This window comes from Elgaria multicarinata, chromosome 5 (genome assembly GCF_023053635.1).
Source record: "Elgaria multicarinata webbii isolate HBS135686 ecotype San Diego chromosome 5, rElgMul1.1.pri, whole genome shotgun sequence".
NCBI lineage: Eukaryota > Metazoa > Chordata > Lepidosauria > Squamata > Anguidae > Elgaria > Elgaria multicarinata.
This window is the reverse complement of record NC_086175.1, coordinates 136,866,493-136,888,147: the sequence shown is the minus strand read 5'-3', so window position 1 is coordinate 136,888,147 and position 21,655 is coordinate 136,866,493. Positions and strand designations below refer to the sequence as shown.

At 54.7% G+C, this 21,655-nt stretch overlaps 2 protein-coding genes across 2 annotated transcripts; both read left to right on the top strand.

The window, feature by feature from the left end:
* The first annotated feature begins 1,807 nt into the window (after positions 1 to 1,807).
* Positions 1,808 to 3,785, top strand: LOC134399683 (leukocyte cysteine proteinase inhibitor 1-like). Its single transcript, XM_063127767.1, has 3 exons — positions 1,808 to 1,882; positions 2,243 to 2,344; positions 3,651 to 3,785. The coding sequence occupies exons 1-3, from the start codon at positions 1,808 to 1,810 to the stop codon at positions 3,783 to 3,785; spliced, it is 312 nt and encodes a 103-aa protein (XP_062983837.1).
* Positions 3,786 to 10,734: 6,949 nt separating this feature from the next.
* LOC134399682 (leukocyte cysteine proteinase inhibitor 1-like) lies at positions 10,735 to 12,719 on the top strand. The gene is made up of 3 exons (XM_063127766.1): positions 10,735 to 10,809; positions 11,170 to 11,271; positions 12,578 to 12,719. The coding sequence occupies exons 1-3, from the start codon at positions 10,735 to 10,737 to the stop codon at positions 12,710 to 12,712; spliced, it is 312 nt and encodes a 103-aa protein (XP_062983836.1). The 3' UTR covers positions 12,713 to 12,719.
* The last annotated feature ends 8,936 nt before the right edge of the window (positions 12,720 to 21,655 follow it).

The following is a 21,655-nucleotide window of genomic DNA, read 5'->3' as shown; positions in this document are numbered from 1 at the left end:
GCTGTACTTTTAAATCACCCAATAACCAAAGTTCTCTGGGGGGTGAGCAATGGCTTAAAAACACACAGTACAAACATTAAAACAAAAACAGAACCCATACAGATTGCAGAATAAAGCCAGCAGCATAGAATAAAACCATGATAACAACATGATAAAACTAAATTCAAACCAGCAGCAGCACAAAGAGCTAAAAGCAGTCAAAGCAGCCCTTGAAAGGCCCAGGAGAAGAGGAAGGTCTCCGCCTGGCACCATCACGTGTGGGCCAGGTGAGCCTCTCTGGCAAGGGCACCCCACAAACGGGTGGGGGCCATGCCAGAAAAGGCCCTCTCCCTGGTAGCCAGCTGACCACCTGCCTCGCCTCATTTGGCAGGGGGCCCTGGAGTCCAGCATCCTCTTCCTACAGTGGCCAACCAGATGCCCAAGGCGAGCCCACAAGCAGGAGGCTACAGCACCCTCCTGTTCATGTTCCCCAGCAACTAGAATATTGAGTTGCTATCTTTTCAGTGCCAGGTCAGGACTCTTCTCTTTTGCCAGGCATTTAGCAATCTGGGATGAGCTTAACTGATCCCAGATCTGTTTTTAGGTTCTATGATTCTATGACGCACGTTGTGGGGGGCGGGGGGGGGGGGGAAACACCCAACTTCAAGTATAACCTGATGGGATCTGAGCTGGCGGTGATCAAACAAGAAAGAGATCTTGGGATTGTGGTGGACAAATTCATGAAAATCATGAGCGGGGCAGATTCCATGGTGGGTATAATTAGGAAAGGAATTGAGAATAAAACTTCCAATATCATACTGCCTTTATATAAATCTATGGTGAGACCACTACACTTGGAATTCTGTGTGCCGTTCTGGTCACCCCACTTTTAACAGTGTATTGTAGAGCTGGGGGAAAGTGCAGAAAAGGGCAACTCAAATGATCCAGGGGCTGGAGCGTCTCCCCTATGAGGGGAGGTTGCAACAGCTGGAATTGTTCAGCTTGGAAACAAGGAGGCTAAGGGGAGACAGGATAGAGTATTCATGATGTGCAGATCATGGATTGGGAGATGTTTTTCTCCCTCTCTCCTAATTCCTAATGGGGTCATTCCATGACACTGATAGGTGGGAGATTCAGGACAGATAACAAGAAGGACTTCTTCACACAGCGCAGAGTCAAGCTATGGAATTCAGTACCACAAGGTGTAGCGATGGCCACCAATTTGGATGGCTTTAAAGGGAACTGAACAAATTCCTGGAGGAGAAGGCTATCAAGGGCTCCTAGTCGTGATGGTTCTGTGCTGCCTCCCGGATCAGAGGCAGTAATCCTGTGTATACCGATTGCTTGGTTACAAATAGAAGATGACAGTGTTTGGACACCTCACAAAATTCTGTGCTTTAGATAAAATCAAAGCCTCATCTGGAAGTACCTGGAGTGTGTTACAACAAAGGCAAAACTACATGTTAATTGTGTGAATGTAAATAATATGCACATTTCAAAAATGAAAGGTGTGGGGGGAGGCTTTCCCCCAGACACACACACACACACACACGCACACGCACACACACACACGTTGTCTTGACAAAGAACTTCTTTAAACAAGTGATGTATAGCATTCTTGTGATTGGCCACTCATGGAAGTTTGTGGGTCCATTACATGACATCCTCCACAGCCAAGAAGCCTCCCACACTATTTCCTGGAAATCATGCCTTTGAGAAAAAGAAAAAGCTAGATAGATAATGTGGCAATATCTGGATATCACTGGAACGCTGGTCCCTCTCCTCGGCCACCTCCGCTGCGCCTCCCAGACGGGCATCGCCAAGAGACATGGCAGACAGACTTGTTGGAGGCTTATCCGACCCCCAACTGGCCACACCTGAAGTTCAGGCCATCACTAGCCAGGTGAGAAACCCCCTTGCCCAGCTCCCCACCGATGTGCAGAGAGGCTCTGACGCCCTGCCAGCCGCTCTCCTCCCCAAAACGGCCGGATCCCCCGGCTGAATCCAGGCTGCTCTTCCGGTGTTGTTGGCAAGCGGGGGCGGGGTGGGTGGGCAAAGGACCCGGGGTTCCTTGATGGAGAGCCAGGCATGGAAAGGGCATTTCTCCCGGCTTCGGGCGCATGTGGAAGCCCTGGCCAAGCCCCTCGAGGGCCAAGGACGCCCCCCTTGGCCCAGGGCAGGGTTCTGCCCCCTGGAGGCTCGGGCCTGGGAGCCCGTGTGCGAGGTCCGCAGGGCTGACAGCCACCCCCTTCCTGCCCTCCAGGTGAAGAGCCAGTTGGAAGGGAAAACGGACAGCAAGTACTCCACCTTCAAGGCAATGTTGTTTTGTAGCCAGGTGGTTGCTGGCATGAACTACTTCATCAAGGTCAGTGACTGGGGTGGGGAGGAAGCTAAATTGGGGGCGAGGCCCACCTGGAGACCCACCACCATGCGTCTCCTGTGTCCGAGGAATGTGTGCGGTTTGAGACTCACTTGGGACATCCGAGGGCTGCTTGCTCCCCTTCTAGCAGCCCTCCTTTGCAAGAGCTTGTCCTGTGCTGGAGGACTGGACCTGCCAGCCAGTTCCCCCACCCCACCCGCCCCCATGATCCCTGTTTGGCTGCTTTCAGGTGAAGAGCAGCAGGGGAGGTCCTTCTTCCACGGCTCCCCTGGGCAGGCTGTTTCTGGCCCACTTTTGCACGACAGCCCTGCAGGGACTGGAGATGCTATGCAGGCCGCGGAAGAGTGCGCTACGCCCCCTGGAGGGGTGGCTGCTTCTGCTGGCCTGGCTCTCTGGGCAGGAGGGGAAGGGCCGTGGCTTGGCAGGAGTGGGCGTGCAGCTGCAGCAGCAGACACAGCAGGTCAGGGTTCCGTTGCAGAGGGGCTAGGAGAGGCCCTTCTCCGCCTGAAGCCCTGGAGGGAGAGCCACGGTGGGAGAGCCATGGTGGGAGAGCCACGGTGCCAGTCAGACCCAGGGCTGGGCTCTGCATGGAGCAGCTTCTGCTGTCCCTGGCGAGGTTCAGCTTTAGGGATGTGGGAAAGTCCAGGGAGGCCAACAAGTGCCCCCTACCCCTACCCCGATGACTGGCTGAATGGAGGGCGTGGGCAGCACACGTGAGAGGAAACACTCCTGGGCAGGGGGGGGAATCCCAATTTGTCCCCGTTCCCCTCCCCCTCCGTACACCCACCTACATATCCAGGTTCCCACTTGGGTTTGGTGGGGAAGCTCTAAGCCCTGCCCTTAAGGGGCGTTTCGACTTTCCTACATGAAGGAAGGCCTGGAAAAGGCTGTTCCTGCAGGACATCGACACTTCAAGCACTCAAAGGGCTGCCATGCTGGTGTGGCTGAAACCCTAAGCGTGGAGATGGGCAGGTGGGGGGGCAGCAGGGGGGAGCATGCGCCTCGTGGGGGGAGGCTCTGGCATCCGGGGGAAGGTCCTGCACGTTCATTTGACCCGGGAAGCGGAGTCCTGGGCTCCATCTTGGCCCACCTTAAGGAGCAACAGTGAGGGGCACGCTCCAACCACCCATGCGCTGTGGAACTGAGGCTCCCTGGGCGGTGGGTGCAGCTCCTTGGGAGTCAAGCCGCCACCACCCTCTTCAGAGGGGGAGCTCTGTTGAGGGAGGCCCTGGCCGTCCGGGCCGTGCTTGGCATTGATGCCCCCTTCTCCCGTGTTGCTCCCCTCTCTCAGGTCCAAATGGGTGACGGGGAGAGAGACTACGCCCACCTGCGCGTGTTCCAGGCCCTGCCGTGTCACGGGGGCGGAGTTGAGCTCTCTGGCTACCAGCTGGACAAGACCAAGGATGACCCCATCTCCTATTTCTAGCTACGGAGGATTGAGGAACGGGGGTGGGGGGAGGGGGCCTTAATAAAGAGAACATATCAGAAGCACTTCTGCATGCCTCTGATGCAATGGCCCGTAGTCCACCAAAGAAGCATGCCGTAATAAACGTGGTCATCCTGAAGGTGCCACAAACCTCTGTGTGTTCCTGCTGCAACAGGCTAACACAGCCGCTGCTGCCACCTCCCCTCTGGACAGTATTGGGGCGTCTCTCCTGCTTGGTGGTCAGGCACAGCCGCCCACTCAGCAGAGGGCAGAATCTGCAAGCGGGGAGGGGATGAGAGCCCAGGGCGGTGGGGGCAGCCATGAGCTGCAACCCCAGGCATGAGGCGGAGGTGAGTCCCGCTGCTTGGGACAGCAGCTCCAGCCACGGAGAATCAAGAGCAGCCTCCCCATGACGCACAGTCCCTTGAGCCAAGCCCCCAGTGATGAGGGGGGCTTTCACTCTCCCCCACCACTGTACAGGTGGGGGGGGGTGACAGACGTGGAGGTCTGAGGGGTGTGTGTGTCTCATTGGCAGCGGGGCTGGGGCAGTGGTTCTCACTGAAAAGAGAAGGAGCCCCACTACTGCTCTAGGGTGCACTGAGGGAGGAGCCCCACTCCCCCAAGGGGTCCCAGTGCCACTCCCCCCCCCCCAGCAGCAGGCTCTCCTTCTGCCCCTGGCACAGGGGAGGGCGCCTTGCACTTCTCCAGATGTTTTGGCCTTCAGCTCCCACCATCCTTATTATTATTATTATTATTATTTATTTATATAGCACCATCAATGTACACCCTTGTACAATCCTGCACCCTTGGTGAGACTGGCTTGGACTGATGGCCCCGTGGCCCAAAAACTGCCCTGGAGGCACCAGGGAGGAGGAGGAGGAGGAGGAGGAGGAGGAGGAGGTCTCCAGCCATGGTAGACCCCCCCATTCCTGAAAATCTGAATGCCAACAGGTTACCCCCAAACGGTCTCTTTCCAAATCAGAGACGTATGTGGAATGACGGTTGTGGCCGTCTGGTTTTCAGTGATCCGTGCATTGTCTGTATTGCTTGCTTGATTCGCTTTAGTAGCTTTGCCTTTCATTCCCTCCTCGTTTTTCATTGCACATCACTGTGAGGGCTCACCGAGTGCCCACAGACACAGGGACACACCGCACCGGCCACCGGCCTTCCCCCCACCCGTCCCCACCCCCTGGCCGGCTGCTAAGCCTCCTTCAGAACTGCTCCCCCCCCCTCCGCCCCGCTGTTCTGCCCAGCTTTCTCCCTCTACTGGCTGAATTGCGGAGGGACCTAACAGGCGACGCACAGGCCACACGAGGGCGCCCCCAGCCCGCCTTCACCGGGGCGCCTGCCATGGCCAGGGCTGGAATCCCGAAGACCCGGGGGGGGGGGCTCCCAGGCAGACCCCTGGCTGGCTCCTGACCCCGCCCCCATCATGCCGGGGCGCTGTGCGGCTGAAAAGAGGGAAGGAGAGGTGGGAAAGCACGGGGCGGAGCCAAGTGGAGGCGGGCATTATCTCTGCACCCCCTATAGAATGCACGAACGAGGCTGAGCGACCACTCAACCACAGCCTCGCCTGGAAGTGGCGCCCCCCCGCGCAGCTCATGGGCTGTCTGCCCTTCAGCCCTCCCCACCTGCCTTTCCCCGGCCGCATGATCTCCCCACCTCTCCTTCCTCAGCTGCCTGCGTGGAATGTCCTCGCCAGGACCAGCATGGCAGCATCTCAGTGTTCACAATCTCCCCTGTTTGGATGTGCCGGGCAAGGTGAAGAGGGGGTTCTTGCAGGGCACGACAGTCCGAGCAGAACTGCCACTGCGGAGACACCCGCACACATGCCTCCCCCCCCCCCACCCGTTTGGTGAAGAACGGACACCAGAAGAGCCCTGAGGCTGGGTCACAGCAAGGGCCCATCCAGTCCAGCCACTCTGGTCATGCACTGGCCCGCCAGCCAGCGGCACCAATGGGAAACCTACAAGCAAAGACACGCATGCAACAGCACCCTCCCACCCATGTTCCCCAGCAACTGGTGCACACAGGCTTATTGCCTCTGATGCTGGAGGGAGCCCTCAGCCCTCAAGGCTAGTAGCCATGGATTGCCATCGCCTCCAGGAATTCATCCAGCCCCCTTTTAAAACCATTCAAGTTGGTGGCCATCACTCCATCCTGTGGTAGGGAATTCCATAGTTTAACTATACACGCTGTGTGAAGCTGTCCTTATCATAGAAGCATAGAAGCATAGAATAGCAGAGTTGGAAGGGACCCACAAGGCCATTGAGTCCAACCCCCTCTCAATGCAGGAATCCACCCTAAAGCATCCCTGACAGATGGTTGTTCTTTATTCTTTACAAGCAAAAAAGCCCGTCATACGACAGGTGTAGAGGAGCAGTCTGGTGAGGAGGTTCGTGGGTTTGGGCCCCTCTGCTAGGCCGGAAGCTCCTGGCAGTGATCTTTCTTCGGAACTTGGAACTTCCATGGAAGGCCGCAGTTCCGAGGAACGTCCCTAGATTGCGCCAGAGGCCGAAAACTATTTTTGGAACTTCCATAGAAGGCCGCAGTTCTGAGAAAAGTGGCTAGATGGTGCCAGAGGGCAAAACTTAGCAGTGGCTTGGAGGCGCCCTCTGGCCTTCTATCTTGGAACTTCCCTAGATGGCAGTTATTTTCCTTGGAACTTCCCTAAAAGGCCCTGTGAGCTCAGAATTTTTAAACATGCAAATAGGAGAGAAGACAGAGGCAGCGGATTGGTCTAATGGTTGGTAATGTCATTGTGACATCACCAACCAGCAGGCCAATCCACTGCCTCTGCCTTCTCGCCTATTTGCATAAGTGGCTTGGAGGAGGCCTCTGGGCTCGTATTATATATAGAGAGAGTTCTCCTCTGTTCCTCTGCTCCTCTCCGCACTAATTCTCTCACCGCTTCATCTCCAGTTTACTTTTCTTTGCTTGGCTTGGCTTTGCTTATCTTTGTTTTGTTTTGCTTTGCTTTACCGGAGCTGGAGCTTCTTGTAACAACAGAGAGTGACCAGAAACCCGTCTGGCTTCCTCCTGACTGTTAGGGCAGTGGGCGAGAGCCTTCTCTCCCCCTGGGATCGTCACCAATGGGCGCGACGGAGCCTTCTCTCCCTCCTGCCCTCTTTCGGGTAGGAGCAGCAACCTTCACGACTGAATAAAGGGGACGCTTCAATAAGAGGCTCGAGGCAGAGATTTATTGTCACTTCATATTTTATTTATTTATTAAGCCCCCCCCCCACTTGCCCTCTTTCCGTCAGGGGGGGAGGGGGTCTCTCTCCCATCCAGCGCCGCCAACACCTTCTTCGCTTCAGCCCAGATGGCGAAGAGCCTCCGCTGGGGCTTCTCCTCAGGCCTGCTGGAAGGCAGAAACAAAAATAAGCAGGCATCTCCTCAGGCCCTCGCCCCCCACACTCCCGGACCCAGCGCCCTGGCGACCGAAGTGGTCAGGGCTCCACCTGCCAGTTTGGCGGAAATTTGCAGCAGATGAATATCCGTAGATATCCATGGCTTTGGCGTTGGCCCAAGATAGGTATGGGAAGACGAGCAAGGATTTGCCCGCTTAGCAAGTCAGACTTGCCTTCTGCTCGTGGCTCCCCTCCAGCTATCTCTGGGTCCTGGCTGAAGTGAGTCCCATGTGAGATCCCAGCCCCATTTTATACTATCCCCTTGGGCAGCAGCCCTCCCCACGTCACAAAGCCCCCCTGGGCTGCAGTCCCCCCATGTCACACAGCCCCCCTGGGCAATAGCCCTCCCCATGTCACACAGTTTTCTGAGTTACAAGGTTGCCCTCAGGATAAAATTGCCAAAAGGGTTATAATGACACCTGCCAGTTGGGGCAAGATGGCGATTGTGGGTTTATTGCGGGGCCTTTAGTCTAGACTCCCCTCTAAGGCATTCTTTCCCTGGGAAAACCTCCCAGGACGGAGAGGCTTCAACTGCCCTGGACATCCGAAGAACCTGAGGAATAGACCAAAGGCCACTCTAGTCCAACGCTCTATTCCTACCGTGGCTGACGAGCAGGAGGCAAGCACACAGCACCCCCATCTCGCTCCCATTCGCCAGCAGCTGGGATTCAGGGCCATATTGCAACATGTCATGTACTCTCCTGAATCCATCACAAGATAGGAAAGCAAAGGAGGTTATGGTGGACCCACCGTGCATCGTACGTTTGTTGGCTGTACGGAAGTAAATGTAGTGGACGTGGACATTGGTTCTTGGATGTCCTGGGTCCTTAAGGGTGGACTTCCTGACTATGAGAACCTAAGAAGTGCTGTGCTGGGTCAGACCAAACCTCTGTCTATTCATGTCTCATATTTGCTGTACTTTTAAATCACCCAATAACCAAAGTTCTCTGGGTGGTGAGCAATGGCTTAAAAACACACAGTACAAACATTAAAACAAAAACAGAACCCATGCAGATTGCAGAATAAAGCCAGCAGCATAGAATAAAACCATGATAACAACATGATAAAACTAAATTCAAACCAGCAGCAGCACAAAGAGCTAAAAGCAGTCAAAGCAGCCCTTGAAAGGCCCAGGAGAAGAGGAAGGTCTCCGCCTGGCACCATCACGTGTGGGCCAGGTGAGCCTCTCTGGCAAGGGCATCCCACAAACGGGTGGGGGCCATGCCAGAAAAGGCCCTCTCCCTGGTAGCCAGCTGACCACCTGCCTCGCCTCATTTGGCAGGGGGCCCTGGAGTCCAGCATCCTCTTCCTACAGTGGCCAACCAGATGCCCAAGGCGAGCCCACAAGCAGGAGGCTACAGCACCCTCCTGTTCTTGTTCCCCAGCAACTAGAATATTGAGTTGCTATCTTTTCAGTGCCAGGTCAGGACTCTTCTCTTTTGCCAGGCATTTAGCGATCTGGGATGAGCTTAACTGATCCCGGATCTGTTTTTAGGTTCTATGATTCTATGACGCACGTTGTGGGGGGCGGGGGGGGGGGGGACACCCAACTTCAAATATAACCTGATGGGATCTGAGCTGGCGGTGATCAAACAAGAAAGAGATCTTGGGATTGTGGTGGACAAATTGATGAAAATCATGAGCGGGGCAGATTCCATGGTGGGTATAATTAGGAAAGGAATTGAGAATAAAACTTCCAATATCATACTGCCTTTATATAAATCTATGGTGAGACCACTACACTTGGAATTCTGTGTGCCGTTCTGGTCACCACACTTTTAACAGTGTATTGTAGAGCTGGGGGAAAGTGCAGAAAAGGGCAACTCAAATGATCCAGGGGCTGGAGCGTCTCCCCTCTGAGGGGAGGTTGCAACAGCTGGGATTGTTCAGCTTGGAAACAAGGAGGCTAAGGGGAGACAGGATAGAGTATTCATGATGTGCAGATCATTGATTGGGAGACGTCTTTCTCCCTCTCTCCTAATTCCTAATGGGGTCATTCCATGACACTGATAGGTGGGAGATTCAGGACAGATAACAAGAAGGACTTCTTCACACAGCGCAGAGTCAAGCTATGGAATTCAGTACCACAAGGTGTAGCGATGGCCACCAATTTGGATGGCTTTAAAGGGAACTGGACAAATTCCTGAAGGAGAAGGCTATCAAGGGCTCCTAGTCGTGATGGTTCTGTGCTGCCTCCTGGATCAGAGGCAGTAACCCTGTGTATACCGATTGCTTGGTTACAAATAGAAGATGACAGTGTTTGGACACCTCACAAAATTCTGTGCTTTAGATAAAATCAAAGCCTCATCTGGAAATACCTGGAGTGTGTTACAACAAAGGCAAAACTACATGTTAATTGTGTGAATGTAAATAATATGCACATTTCAAAAATGAACGGTGTGGGGGGAGGCTTTCCCCCAGACACACACACACGTGGTCTTGACAAAGAGCGTCTTTAAACAAGTGATTTATAGCATTCTTGTGATTGGCCACTCATGGAAGTTTGTGGGTCCATTACATGACATCCTCCACAGCCAAGAAGCCTCCCACACTATTTCCTGGAAATCATGCCTTTGAGAAAAAGAAAAAGCTAGATAGATAATGTGGCAATATCTGGATATCACTGGAACGCTTTGCCACTAGAAGGCGCTGTCTCAGTAAAACACAATGGGGTCTCTTCGAGAAGGGAATAAATCATGCCGTCGCATGTAAAGGAGCGCGTTGCCATGGTGGGATTACCGCGCAGAGGAAAACCCCAGTAAGGCGCAGGAATTTTCCTTTGTGTAGAACCTCAGAATTTCCCCATAGCGCTGCTGTTTTCACCGGGCAGAAAGTGTCTGTTGTTGTCACCAGGCAGGGAAGCCTCTATTGGGGAAAGTTAAACTCCTCCCCACCCCCCACGTGGTCCCTGCTCAGTCCCCACCGCTGCCCCAGGGCTATTTTCACTGTCAAAATAATGCACATTAATTGCCCCCTCCCCAGTTTAAATTGACACCAGCTGGAACGGTCCCAGACAAAGGGAATGCACCAAAGAAGAGGCCTCCCTGAAGCCCCAGCTCAGAAAGGAATTGTGCAAAAGTTTCTCAGCAAAGGTGTGGGCATGGAGGTCATCCCTGATACTGGCAGCCTCGAACTTTGGGATGCTTGTTGATCAAAGAAAGACAATGGAGCCCATGTGACTCTTGACCTCTCCTGCAGAGGTGGTGGCCATCCAGTTCCACTTTGGCCTTCAAACAGTGTGTGTGCGGGGGGGGGGGGGGGAGTGAGCAACCACAGCCCTTCCTGGTGCAACAAGGCCAGGAAGCGTCGCCCAGACGGCTTGGCTCGCTCGCTCCTCCTCTGCCAGCATCTCGCTGAGGAGGAATGTGCAACAGGCACATGACCCCCGGCCTCACATGACGCCAGCATCACACATGGCCCTGGGCTTAAATGCCCCCTCTGCCTGACAAGCAGAAGGTGGCTGCTCCAGAGCCAGCGCGCAACGGTCCCTCTCCTCGGCCACCTCCGCTGCGCCTCCCAGACGGACATCGCCAAGAGACATGGCAGACAGACTTGTTGGAGGCTTATCCGACCCCCAACTGGCCACACCTGAAGTTCAGGCCATCACTAGCCAGGTGAGAAACCCCCTTGCCCAGCTCCCCACCGATGTGCAGAGAGGCTCTGACGCCCTGCCAGCCGCTCTCCTCCCCAAAACGGCCGGATCCCCCGGCTGAATCCAGGCTGCTCTTCCGGTGTTGTTGGCAAGCGGGGGCGGGGTGGGTGGGCAAAGGACCCGGGGTTCCTTGATGGAGAGCCAGGCATGGAAAGGGCATTTCTCCCGGCCTTGGGCGCATGTGGAAGCCCTGGCCAGGCCCCTCGAGGGCCAAGGACGCCCCCCTTGGCCCAGGGCAGGGTTCTGCCCCCTGGAGGCTCGGGCCTGGGAGCCCGTGTGCGAGGTCCGCAGGGCTGACAGCCACCCCCTTCCTGCCCTCCAGGTGAAGAGCCAGTTGGAAGGGAAAACGGACAGCAAGTACTCCACCTTCAAGGCAATGTTGTTTTGTAGCCAGGTGGTTGCTGGCATGAACTACTTCATCAAGGTCAGTGACTGGGGTGGGGAGGAAGCTAAATTGGGGGCGAGGCCCACCTGGAGACCCACCACCATGCGTCTCCTGTGTCCGAGGAATGTGTGCGGTTTGAGACTCGCTTGGGACATCCGAGGGCTGCTTGCTCCCCTTCTAGCAGCCCTCCTTTGCAAGAGCTTGTCCTGTGCTGGAGGACTGGACCTGCCAGCCAGTTCCCCCACCCCACCCGCCCCCATGATCCCTGTTTGGCTGCTTTCAGGTGAAGAGCAGCAGGGGAGGTCCTTCTTCCACGGCTCCCCTGGGCAGGCTGGTTCTGGCCCACTTTTGCACGACAGCCCTGCAGGGACTGGAGATGCTATGCAGGCCGCGGAAGAGTGCGCTACGCCCCCTGGAGGGGTGGCTGCTTCTGCTGGCCTGGCTCTCTGGGCAGGAGGGGAAGGGCCGTGGCTTGGCAGGAGGGGGCGTGCAGCTGCAGCAGCAGACACAGCAGGTCAGGGTTCCGTTGCAGAGGGGCTAGGAGAGGCCCTTCTCCGCCTGAAGCCCTGGAGGGAGAGCCACGGTGGGAGAGCCACGGTGGGAGAGCCACGGTGCCAGTCAGACCCAGGGCTGGGCTCTGCATGGAGCAGCTTCTGCTGTCCCTGGCGAGGTTCAGCTTTAGGGATGTGGGAAAGTCCAGGGAGGCCAACAAGTGCCCCCTACCCCTACCCCGATGACTGGCTGAATGGAGGGCGTGGGCAGCACACGTGAGAGGAAACACTCCTGGGCAGGGGGGGAAATCCCAATTTGTCCCCGTTCCCCTCCCCCTCCGTACACCCACCTACATATCCAGGTTACCACTTGGGTTTGGTGGGGAAGCTCTAAGCCCTGCCCTTAAGGGGCGTTTCGACTTTCCTAGATGAAGGAAGGCCTGGAAAAGACTGTTCCTGCAGGACATCGACACTTCAAGCACTCAAAGGGCTGCCATGCTGGTGTGGCTGGAACCCTAAGCGTGGAGATGGGCAGGTGGGGGGGCAGCAGGGGGGAGCGTGCGCCTCGTGGGGGGAGGCTCTGGCATCCGGGGGAAGGTCCTGCACGTTCATTTGACCCGGGAAGCGGAGTCCTGGGCTCCATCTTGGCCCACCTTAAGGAGCAACAGTGAGGGGCACGCTCCAACCACCCATGCGCTGTGGAACTGAGGCTCCCTGGGCGGTGGGTGCAGCTCCTCGGGAGTCAAGCCGCCACCACCCTCTTCAGAGGGGGAGCTCTGTTGAGGGAGGCCCTGGCCATCCGGGCCCTGCTTGGCATTGATGCCCCCTTCTCCCATGTTGCTCCCCTCTCTCAGGTCCAAATGGGTGACGGAGAGAGAGACTACGCCCACCTGCGCGTGTTCCAGGCCCTGCCGTGTCACGGGGGCGGAGTTGAGCTCTCTGGCTACCAGCTGGGCAAGACCAAGGATGACCCCATCTCCTATTTCTAGCCACGGAGGATCGAGGAACGGGGGTGGGGGGAGGGGGCCTTAATAAAGAGAACATATCAGAAGCACTTCTGCATGCCTCTGATGCAATGGCCCGTAGTCCACCAAAGAAGCATGCTGTAATAAACGTGGTCATCCTGAAGGTGCCACAAACCTCTGTGTGTTCCTGCTGCAACAGGCTAACACAGCTGCTGCTGCCACCTCCCCTCTGGACAGTATTGGGGCGTCTCTCCTGCTTGGTGGTCAGGCACAGCCGCCCACTCAGCCGAGGGCAGAATCTGCAAGCGGGGAGGGGATGAGAGCCCAGGGCGGTGGGGGCAGCCATGAGCGGCAACCCCAGGCATGAGGCGGAGGTGAGTCCCGCTGCTTGGGACAGCAGCTCCAGCCACGGAGAATCAAGAGCAGCCTCCCCATGACGCACAGTCCCTTGAGCCAAGTCCCCAGTGATGAGGGGGGCTTTCACTCCCCCCCCCACTGTACAGGTGGGGGGGGTGTCTCATTGGCAGCGGGGCTGGGGCAGTGCTTCTCACTGAAAAGAGAAGGAGCCCCACTACTGCTCTAGGGTGCACTGAGGGAGGAGCCCCACTCCCCCAAGGGGTCCCAGTGCCACTCCCCCCCCCCCCAGCAGCAGGCTCTCCTTCTGCCCCTGGCACAGGGGAGGGCGCCTTGCACTTCTCCAGATGTTTTGGCCTTCAGCTCCCACCATCCTGCACCCTTGGTGAGACTGGCTTGGACTGATGGCCCCGTGGCCCAAAAACTGCCCTGGAGGCACCAGGGAGGAGGAGGTGGTGGTGGTGGAGGAGGAGGAGGAGGAGGAGGAGGAGGTCTCCAGCCATGGTAGACCCCCCCCCATTCCTGAAAATCTGAATGCCAACAGGTTACCCCCCAAACGGTCTCTTTCCAAATCAGAGACGTATGTGGAACGACGGTTGTGGCCGTCTGGTTTTCAGTGATCCGTGCATTGTCTGTATTGCTTGCTTGATTCGCTTTAGTAGCTTTGCCTTTCATTCCCTCCTCGTTTTTCATTGCACATCACTGTGAGGGCTCACCGAGTGCCCACAGACACAGGGACACACCGCACCGGCCACCGGCCCTCCCCCACCCCACCCCACCTCCTGGCCGGCTGCTAAGCCTCCTTCAGAACTGCTCCCCCCCCCCCTCCGCCCCGCTGTTCTGCCCAGCTTTCTCCCTCTGCTGGCTGAATTGCGGAGGGACCTAACAGGCGACGCACAGGCCACACGAGGGCGCCCCCAGCCCGCCTTCACCGGGGCGCCTGCCATGGCCAGGGCTGGAATCCCGAAGACCCGGGGGAGGGGGCTCCCAGGCAGACCCCTGGCTGGCTCCTGACCCCGCCCCCATCATGCCGGGGCGCTGTGCGGCTGAAAAGAGGGAAGGAGAGGTGGGAAAGCACGGGGCGGAGCCAAGTGGAGGCGGGCATTGTCTCTGCACCCCCTATAGAATGCACGAACGAGGCTGAGCGACCACGCAACCACAGCCTGGCCTGGAAGTGGCGCCCCCTCGCGCAGCTCATGGGCTGTCTGCCCTTCAGCCCTCCCCACCTGCCTTTCCCCGGCCGCATGATCTCCCCACCTCTCCTTCCTCAGCTGCCTGCGTGGAATGTCCTCGCCAGGACCAGCATGGCAGCATCTCAGTGTTCACAATCTCCCCTGTTTGGATGTGCCGGGCAAGGTGAAGAGGGGGTTCTTGCAGGGCACGACAGTCCGAGCAGAACTGCCACTGCGGAGACACCCGCACACATGCCTCCCCCCCCCCACCCGTTTGGTGAAGAACGGACACCAGAAGAGCCCTGAGGCTGGGTCACAGCAAGGGCCCATCCAGTCCAGCCACTCTGGTCATGCACTGGCCCACCAGCCAGCGGCACCAATGGGAAACCTACAAGCAAAGACACGCATGCAACAGCACCCTCCCACCCATGTTCCCCAGCAACTGGTGCACACAGGCTTATTGCCTCTGATGCTGGAGGGAGCCCTCAGCCCTCAAGGCTAGTAGCCATGGATTGCCATCGCCTCCAGGAATTCATCCAGCCCCCTTTTAAAACCATTCAAGTTAGTGGCCATCACTCCATCCTGTGGTAGGGAATTCCATAGTTTAACTATACACACTGTGTGAAGCTGTCCTTATCATAGAAGCATAGAATAGCAGAGTTGGAAGGGACCCACAAGGCCATTGAGTCCAACCCCCTCTCAATGCAGGAATCCACCCTAAAGCATCCCTGACAGATGGTTGTTCTTTATTCTTCACTAGCAAAAAAGCCCATCATACGACAGGTGTAGAGGAGCAGTCTGGTGAGGAGGTTCGTGGGTTTGGGCCCCTCTGCTAGGCCGGAAGCTCCTGGCAGTGATCTTTCTTCGGAACTTGGAACTTCCATGGAAGGCCGCAGTTCCGAGGAACGTCCCTAGATTGCGCCAGAGGGCGAAAACTATTTTTGGAACTTCCATAGAAGGCCGCAGTTCTGAGAAAAGTGGCTAGATGGTGCCAGAGGGCAAAACCTAGCAGTGGCTTGGAGGCGCCCTCTGGCCTTCTATCTTGGAACTTCCCTAGATGGCAGTTATTTTTCTTGGAACTTCCCTAAAAGGCCCTGTGAGCTCAGAATTTTTAAACATGCAAATAGGAGAGAAGACAGAGGCAGCGGATTGATCTAATGGTTGGTAATGTCATTGTGACATCACCAACCAGCAGGCCAATCCACTGCCTCTGCCTTCTCGCCTATTTGCATAAGTGGCTTGGAGGAGGCCTCTGGGCTCGTATTATATAGAGAGAGAGATCTCCTCTGTTCCTCTGCTCCTCTCCGCACTAATTCTCTCACCGCTTCATCTCCAGTTTACTTTTCTTTGCTTTTCTTTTCTTTGCTTATCTTTGTTTTGTTTTGCTTTGCTTTACTGGAGCTGGAGCTTCTTGTAACAACGGAGAGTGACCAGAAACCCGTCTGGCTTCCTCCTGACTGTTAGGGCAGTGGGCGAGAGCCTTCTCTCCCCCTGGGATCGTCACCAATGGGCGCGACGGAGCCTTCTCTCCCTCCTGCCCTCTTTCGGGTAGGAGCAGCAACCTTCACGACTGAATAAAGGGGACGCTTCAATAAGAGGCTCGAGGCAGAGATTTATTGTCACTTCATATTTTATTTATTTATTAAGCCCCCCCCCCACTTGCCCTCTTTCCGTCGGGGGGGGAGGAGGTCTCTCTCCCATCCAGCGCCGCCAACACCTTCTTCGCTTCAGCCCAGATGGCAAAGAGCCTCCGCTGGGGCTTCTCCTCAGGCCTGCTGGAAGGCAGAAACAAAAATAAGCAGGCATCTCCTCAGGCCCTCGCCCCCCACACTCCCGGACCCAGCGCCCTGGCGACCGAAGTGGTCAGGGCTCCACCTGCCAGTTTGGCGGAAATTTGCAGCAGATGAATATCCGTAGATATCCATGGCTTTGGCGTTGGCCCAAGATAGGTATGGGAAGACGAGCAAGGATTTGCCCGCTTAGCAAGTCAGACTTGCCTTCTGCTCGTGGCTCCCCTCCAGCGGTCTCTGGGTCCTGGCTGAAGTGAGTCCCATGTGAGATCCCAGCCCCATTTTATACTATCCCCTTGGGCAGCAGCCCTCCCCACGTCACAAAGCCCCCCTGGGCTGCAGTCCCCCCATGTCACACAGCCCCCCTGGGCAATAGCCCTCCCCATGTCACACAGTTTTCTGAGTTACAAGGTTGCCCTCAGGATAAAATTGCCAAAAGGGTTATAATGACACCTGCCAGTTGGGGCAAGATGGCGATTGGGGGTTTATTGCGGGGCCTTTAGTCTAGACTCCCCTCTAAGGCATTCTTTAGACGGCTGCCAGTCTAACGTTCCCTGGGAAAACCTCCCAGGACGGAGAGGCTTCAACTGCCCTGGACATCCGAAGAACCCGAGGAATAGACCAAAGGCCACTCTAGTCCAACACTCTATTCCTACCGTGGCTAACGAGCAGGAGGCAAGCACACAGCACCCCCCATCTCGCTCCCATTCGCCAGCAGCTGGGATTCAGGGCCATATTGCAACATGTCATGTACTCTCCTGAATCCATCACAAGATAGGAAAGCAAAGGAGGTTATGGTGGACCCACCGTGCATCGTACGTTTGTTGGCTGTACGGAAGTAAATGTAGTGGACGTGGACATTGGTTCTTGGATGTCCTGGGTCCTTAAGGGTGGACTTCCTGACTATGAGAACCTAAGAAGTGCTGTGCTGGGTCAGACCAAACCTCTGTCTATTCATGTCTCATATTTGCTGTACTTTTAAATCACCCAATAACCAAAGTTCTCTGGGTGGTGAGCAATGGCTTAAAAACACACAGTACAAACATTAAAACAAAAACAGAACCCATGCAGATTGCAGAATAAAGCCAGCAGCATAGAATAAAACCATGATAACAACATGATAAAACTAAATTCAAACCAGCAGCAGCACAAAGAGCTAAAAGCAGTCAAAGCAGCCCTTGAAAGGCCCAGGAGAAGAGGAAGGTCTCCAGCTGGCACCAAAATGTCCATCACGTGTGGGCCAGGTGAGCCTCTCTGGCAAGGGCATCCCACAAACGGGTGGGGGCCATGCCAGAAAAGGCCTTCTCCCTGGTAGCCAGCTGACCACCTGCCTCGCCTCATTTGGCAGGGGGCCCTGGAGTCCAGCATCCTCTTCCTACAGTGGCCAACCAGATGCCCAAGGCGAGCCCACAAGCAGGAGGCTACAGCACCCTCCTGTTCATGTTCCCCAGCAACTAGAATATTGAGTTGCTATCTTTTCAGTGCCAGGTCAGGACTCTTCTCTTTTGCCAGGCATTTAGCAATCTGGGATGAGCTTAACTGATCCCGGATCTGTTTTTAGGTTCTATGATTCTATGACGCACGTTGTGGGGGGCGGGGGGGGAACACCCAACTTCAAATATAACCTGATGGGATCTGAGCTGGCGGTGATCAAACAAGAAAGAGATCTTGGGATTGTGGTGGACAAATTGATGAAAATCATGAGCGGGGCAGATTCCATGGTGGGTATAATTAGGAAAGGAATTGAGAATAAAACTTCCAATATCATACTGCCTTTATATAAATCTATGGTGAGACCACTACACTTGGAATTCTGTGTGCCGTTCTGGTCACCCCACTTTTAACAGTGTATTGTAGAGCTGGGGGAAAGTGCAGAAAAGGGCAACTCAAATGATCCAGGGGCTGGAGCGTCTCCCCTCTGAGGGGAGGTTGCAACAGCTGGGATTGTTCAGCTTGGAAACAAGGAGGCTAAGGGGAGACAGGATAGAGTATTCATGATGTGCAGATAATGGATTGGGAGATGTTTTTATCCCTCTCTCCTAATTCCTAATGGGGTCATTCCATGAAGCTGATAGGTGGGAGATTTAGGACAGATAACAAGAAGGACTTCTTCACACAGCGCAGAGTCAAGCTATGGAATTCAGTACCACAAGGTGTAGCGATGGCCACCAATTTGGATGGCTTTAAAGGGAACTGGACAAATTCCTGAAGGAGAAGGCTATCAAGGGCTCCTAGTCGTGATGGTTCTGTGCTGCCTCCCGGATCAGAGGCAGTAACCCTGTGTATACCGATTGCTTGGTTACAAATAGAAGATGACAGTGTTTGGACACCTCACAAAATTCTGTGCTTTAGATAAAATCAAAGCCTCATCTGGAAGTACCTGGAGTGTGTTACAACAAAGGCAAAACTACATGTTAATTGTGTGAATGTAAATAATATGCACATTTCAAAAATGAAAGGTGTGGGGGGAGGCTTTCCCCCAGACACACACACACACGCACACGCACAGTCTTGACAAAGAGCTTCTTTAAACAAGTGATTTATAGCATTCTTGTGATTGGCCACTCATGGAAGTTTGTGGGTCCATTACATGACATCCTCCACAGCCAAGAAGCCTCCCACACTATTTCCTGGAAATCATGCCTTTGAGAAAAAGAAAAAGCTAGATAGATAATGTGGCAATATCTGGATATCACTGGAACGCTGGTCCCTCTCCTCGGCCACCTCCGCTGCGCCTCCCAGACGGGCATCGCCAAGAGACATGGCAGACAGACTTGTTGGAGGCTTATCCGACCCCCAACTGGCCACACCTGAAATTCAGGCCATCACTAGCCAGGTGAGAAACCCCCTTGCCCAGCTCCCCACCGATGTGCAGAGAGGCTCTGACGCCCTGCCAGCCGCTCTCCTCCCCAAAACGGCCGGATCCCCCGGCTGAATCCAGGCTGCTCTTCCGGTGTTGTTGGCAAACGGGGGCGGGGTGGGTGGGCAAAGGATCCAGGTTCCTTGATGGAAAGCCAGGCACGGAAAGGGCATTTCTCCCGGTCTCGTGCGCATGTGGAAGCCCTGGCCAGGCCCCTCGAGGGCCACGGACGCCCCCCTTGGCCCAGGGCAGGGTTCTGCTCCCTGGAGGCTCGGGCCTGGAAGCCCGTGTGCGAGGTACGCAGGGCTGACAGCCACCCCCTTCCTGCCCTCCAGGTGAAGAGCCAGTTGGAAGGGAAAACGGACAGCAAGTATTCCACCTTCAAGGCAATGTTGTTTTGTAGCCAGGTGGTTGCTGGCACGAACTACTTCATCAAGGTCAGTGACTGGGGTGGGGAGGAAGCTAAATTGGGGGCGAGGCCATATTGCCTCTGATGGTGGAGGAAGCATCTAGCCATCTTGACTAGTAGCCATCAATAGCCGCCGCCTCCTCCTCCGCCTCTTACTCCTGCATGAATTTGTCTCAGCACCTTCTAATGCTGTCCAAATTGGTGGCCATCAGTACATCTTGTGGTAGCCAGTTCCATAGTTCAACTCTGTGCAGTGGGAAGAAGTCTTTCCTTTTATTTGTCCTGAATCTCCCGTCATTCAGCTTGTTCCAGGCCTGGCCTATTCTTGCAGTTTGGGTTGTTCCCACCTGCCCCCGGCTGCTAACTTCAGGGGCAAACAAAGGTTAGATGCAAATGAAGCCCCCCCAAAAAGCAGTTTGGGGAGGGAGATGTGATGCCAGGAGGGAGGGGATGTGTTACCCTTTCCCTGTCTAACCATCCCGTTTCCTCCCCACTCCATGGGGTTCTAAATGCAAGTTGTTTATCCCCACAAATATCTGGATCTCTACAGAAGGAAAAACAACTTGTGGAGGGGAATTTGCAGTGGAGAATCGGCAGTTCAAGCTTAAGTCGCTTCTCTGCTCAAAATGGCTCCCTCCCAAAGCCATCAGGACTTTGCTACACACATTGGTGCTTGTCCCGGCACCTCCTATCCTGTAGCTAACAGATTATTTTTTCTTCGGCTCTTGTTGCATACAATGAATTATTTCTCCACCTTCTGCCTTCCAACAAGCTTTGAAGGGGTCCAGGAGCACAATCTTTTTCTCTCTCATCTAAGCCAACCCATTCCCCCCTCCTCCTCTTCCTCATAGAATCATAGAATAGCAGAGTGCGAAGGGGCCTACAAGGCCATCGAGTCCAACCCCCTGCTCAATGCAGGAATCCACCCTAAAGCATCCCTGACAGATGCTTGTCCAGCTGCCTCTTGAAGGCCTCTAGTGTGGGAGAGCCCACAATCTCCCTAGGTAACTGATTCCATTGTCGTACTGCTCTAACAGGAAGTTTTTCCTGATGTCCAGCCAGAATCTGACTTCCTGTAACTTGAGCCCGTTATTCTGTGTCCTGCACTCTGGGAGGATCCGGAAGAGATCCTGGCCCTTCTCTGTGTGACTGGAAGACGGAAGAATGAGGAGGGGCTGTTATATAGAGGGGGACATAATTATAAGGGGAGAATGCAAGAGCTCAGTGATGAAAGAAAACCATTCTGTATGTGTTCAGAGGCATTCTGAATTTCAGAACACAAGATTAGAATCATAGAATAGTAGAGTTGGAAGGGGCCGACAAGGCCATCGAGTCCAACCCCCTGCTCAATGCAGGAATCCACCCTAAAGCATCCCTGACAGATGCTTGTCCAGCTGCCTCTTGAAGGCCTCTAGTGTGGGAGAGCCCACAACCTCCTTAGGAAACTGATTCCATTGTCGTACTGCTCTAACAGTCAGGACGTTTTTCCTGATGTCCAGCTGGAATCTGGCTTCCTGTAACTTGAGCCCATTATTCCATGTCCTGCACTCTGGGAGGAGTGGGTTGGATCAGACCAAGGGTCCATCTAGTCCAGCATTCTGTGCACATAGTAGCCAAGCAGCAGCCCATGGGAAATCCACACGCAGAACATGAGTGTAACAGCACCCTCCCACTCATGGAAAAACTCCCTGACGGTAAGAACTGTACAAGAGCGGAACATTCTGCCTTTGGAGGTTGTGGGTTCTCCATCCCTGAGGTTTTTAAGAAGAGACTGGACAACCACCTGTCATGGATGGTTTCATTGTTTTCCCTGCACATTGCCAAAGGTTGGACTAGTTGATCCTTGTGGCCCCTTCCAACTCAACAATTCTATGATGCTAGATCTGGCTGCCCAGAGAGATCCTAGGGGAACGAGAAGCCCAGTTATAGTCACCTAAGCTGTGCAAACGGTGCTTGCCAGATGGGTAACTATAAGATGGGTACTGCTCTATGACTGTTAGAGCAGTACGACAATGGAACCAGTGACCTAGGGAGGTGGTGGGCTCTCCCACACTAGAGGCCTTCAAGAGGCAGCTGGACAACCATCTGTCAGGGATGCTTTAGGGTGGATTCCTGCATTGAGCAGGGGGTTGGACTAGATGGCCTTGCAGGCCCCTTCCAACTCTGCTATTCTGATTCTGAGAACTTAATTGTTGTTTTTATATTGTTTTTATGTTTTTTTTTTAAATTTCTGTATACTTTTAATGTTTACTATTTTTAATTGTTGTAAACCGCCCAGAGAGCTTCGGCTGTGGGGCGGTATATAAATGTAATAAAATAAATAATTAATGATGACTGCTTTGCTGGTTGAGAGGAATAGAGCTTTAATTTTGCTAAGAAATA

Coding starts and splice junctions, on each gene's coding strand:
- LOC134399683 (XM_063127767.1), top strand. CDS start 1,808: ATGGCAGACAGACTTGTTGGAGGCTTATCCGACCCCCAACTGGCCACA. Junction 1,883..2,242: donor TTCAGGCCATCACTAGCCAG/GTGAGAAACCCC, acceptor CCTGCCCTCCAG/GTGAAGAGCCAGTTGGAAGG. Junction 2,345..3,650: donor GCATGAACTACTTCATCAAG/GTCAGTGACTGG, acceptor CCCCTCTCTCAG/GTCCAAATGGGTGACGGGGA.
- LOC134399682 (XM_063127766.1), top strand. CDS start 10,735: ATGGCAGACAGACTTGTTGGAGGCTTATCCGACCCCCAACTGGCCACA. Junction 10,810..11,169: donor TTCAGGCCATCACTAGCCAG/GTGAGAAACCCC, acceptor CCTGCCCTCCAG/GTGAAGAGCCAGTTGGAAGG. Junction 11,272..12,577: donor GCATGAACTACTTCATCAAG/GTCAGTGACTGG, acceptor CCCCTCTCTCAG/GTCCAAATGGGTGACGGAGA.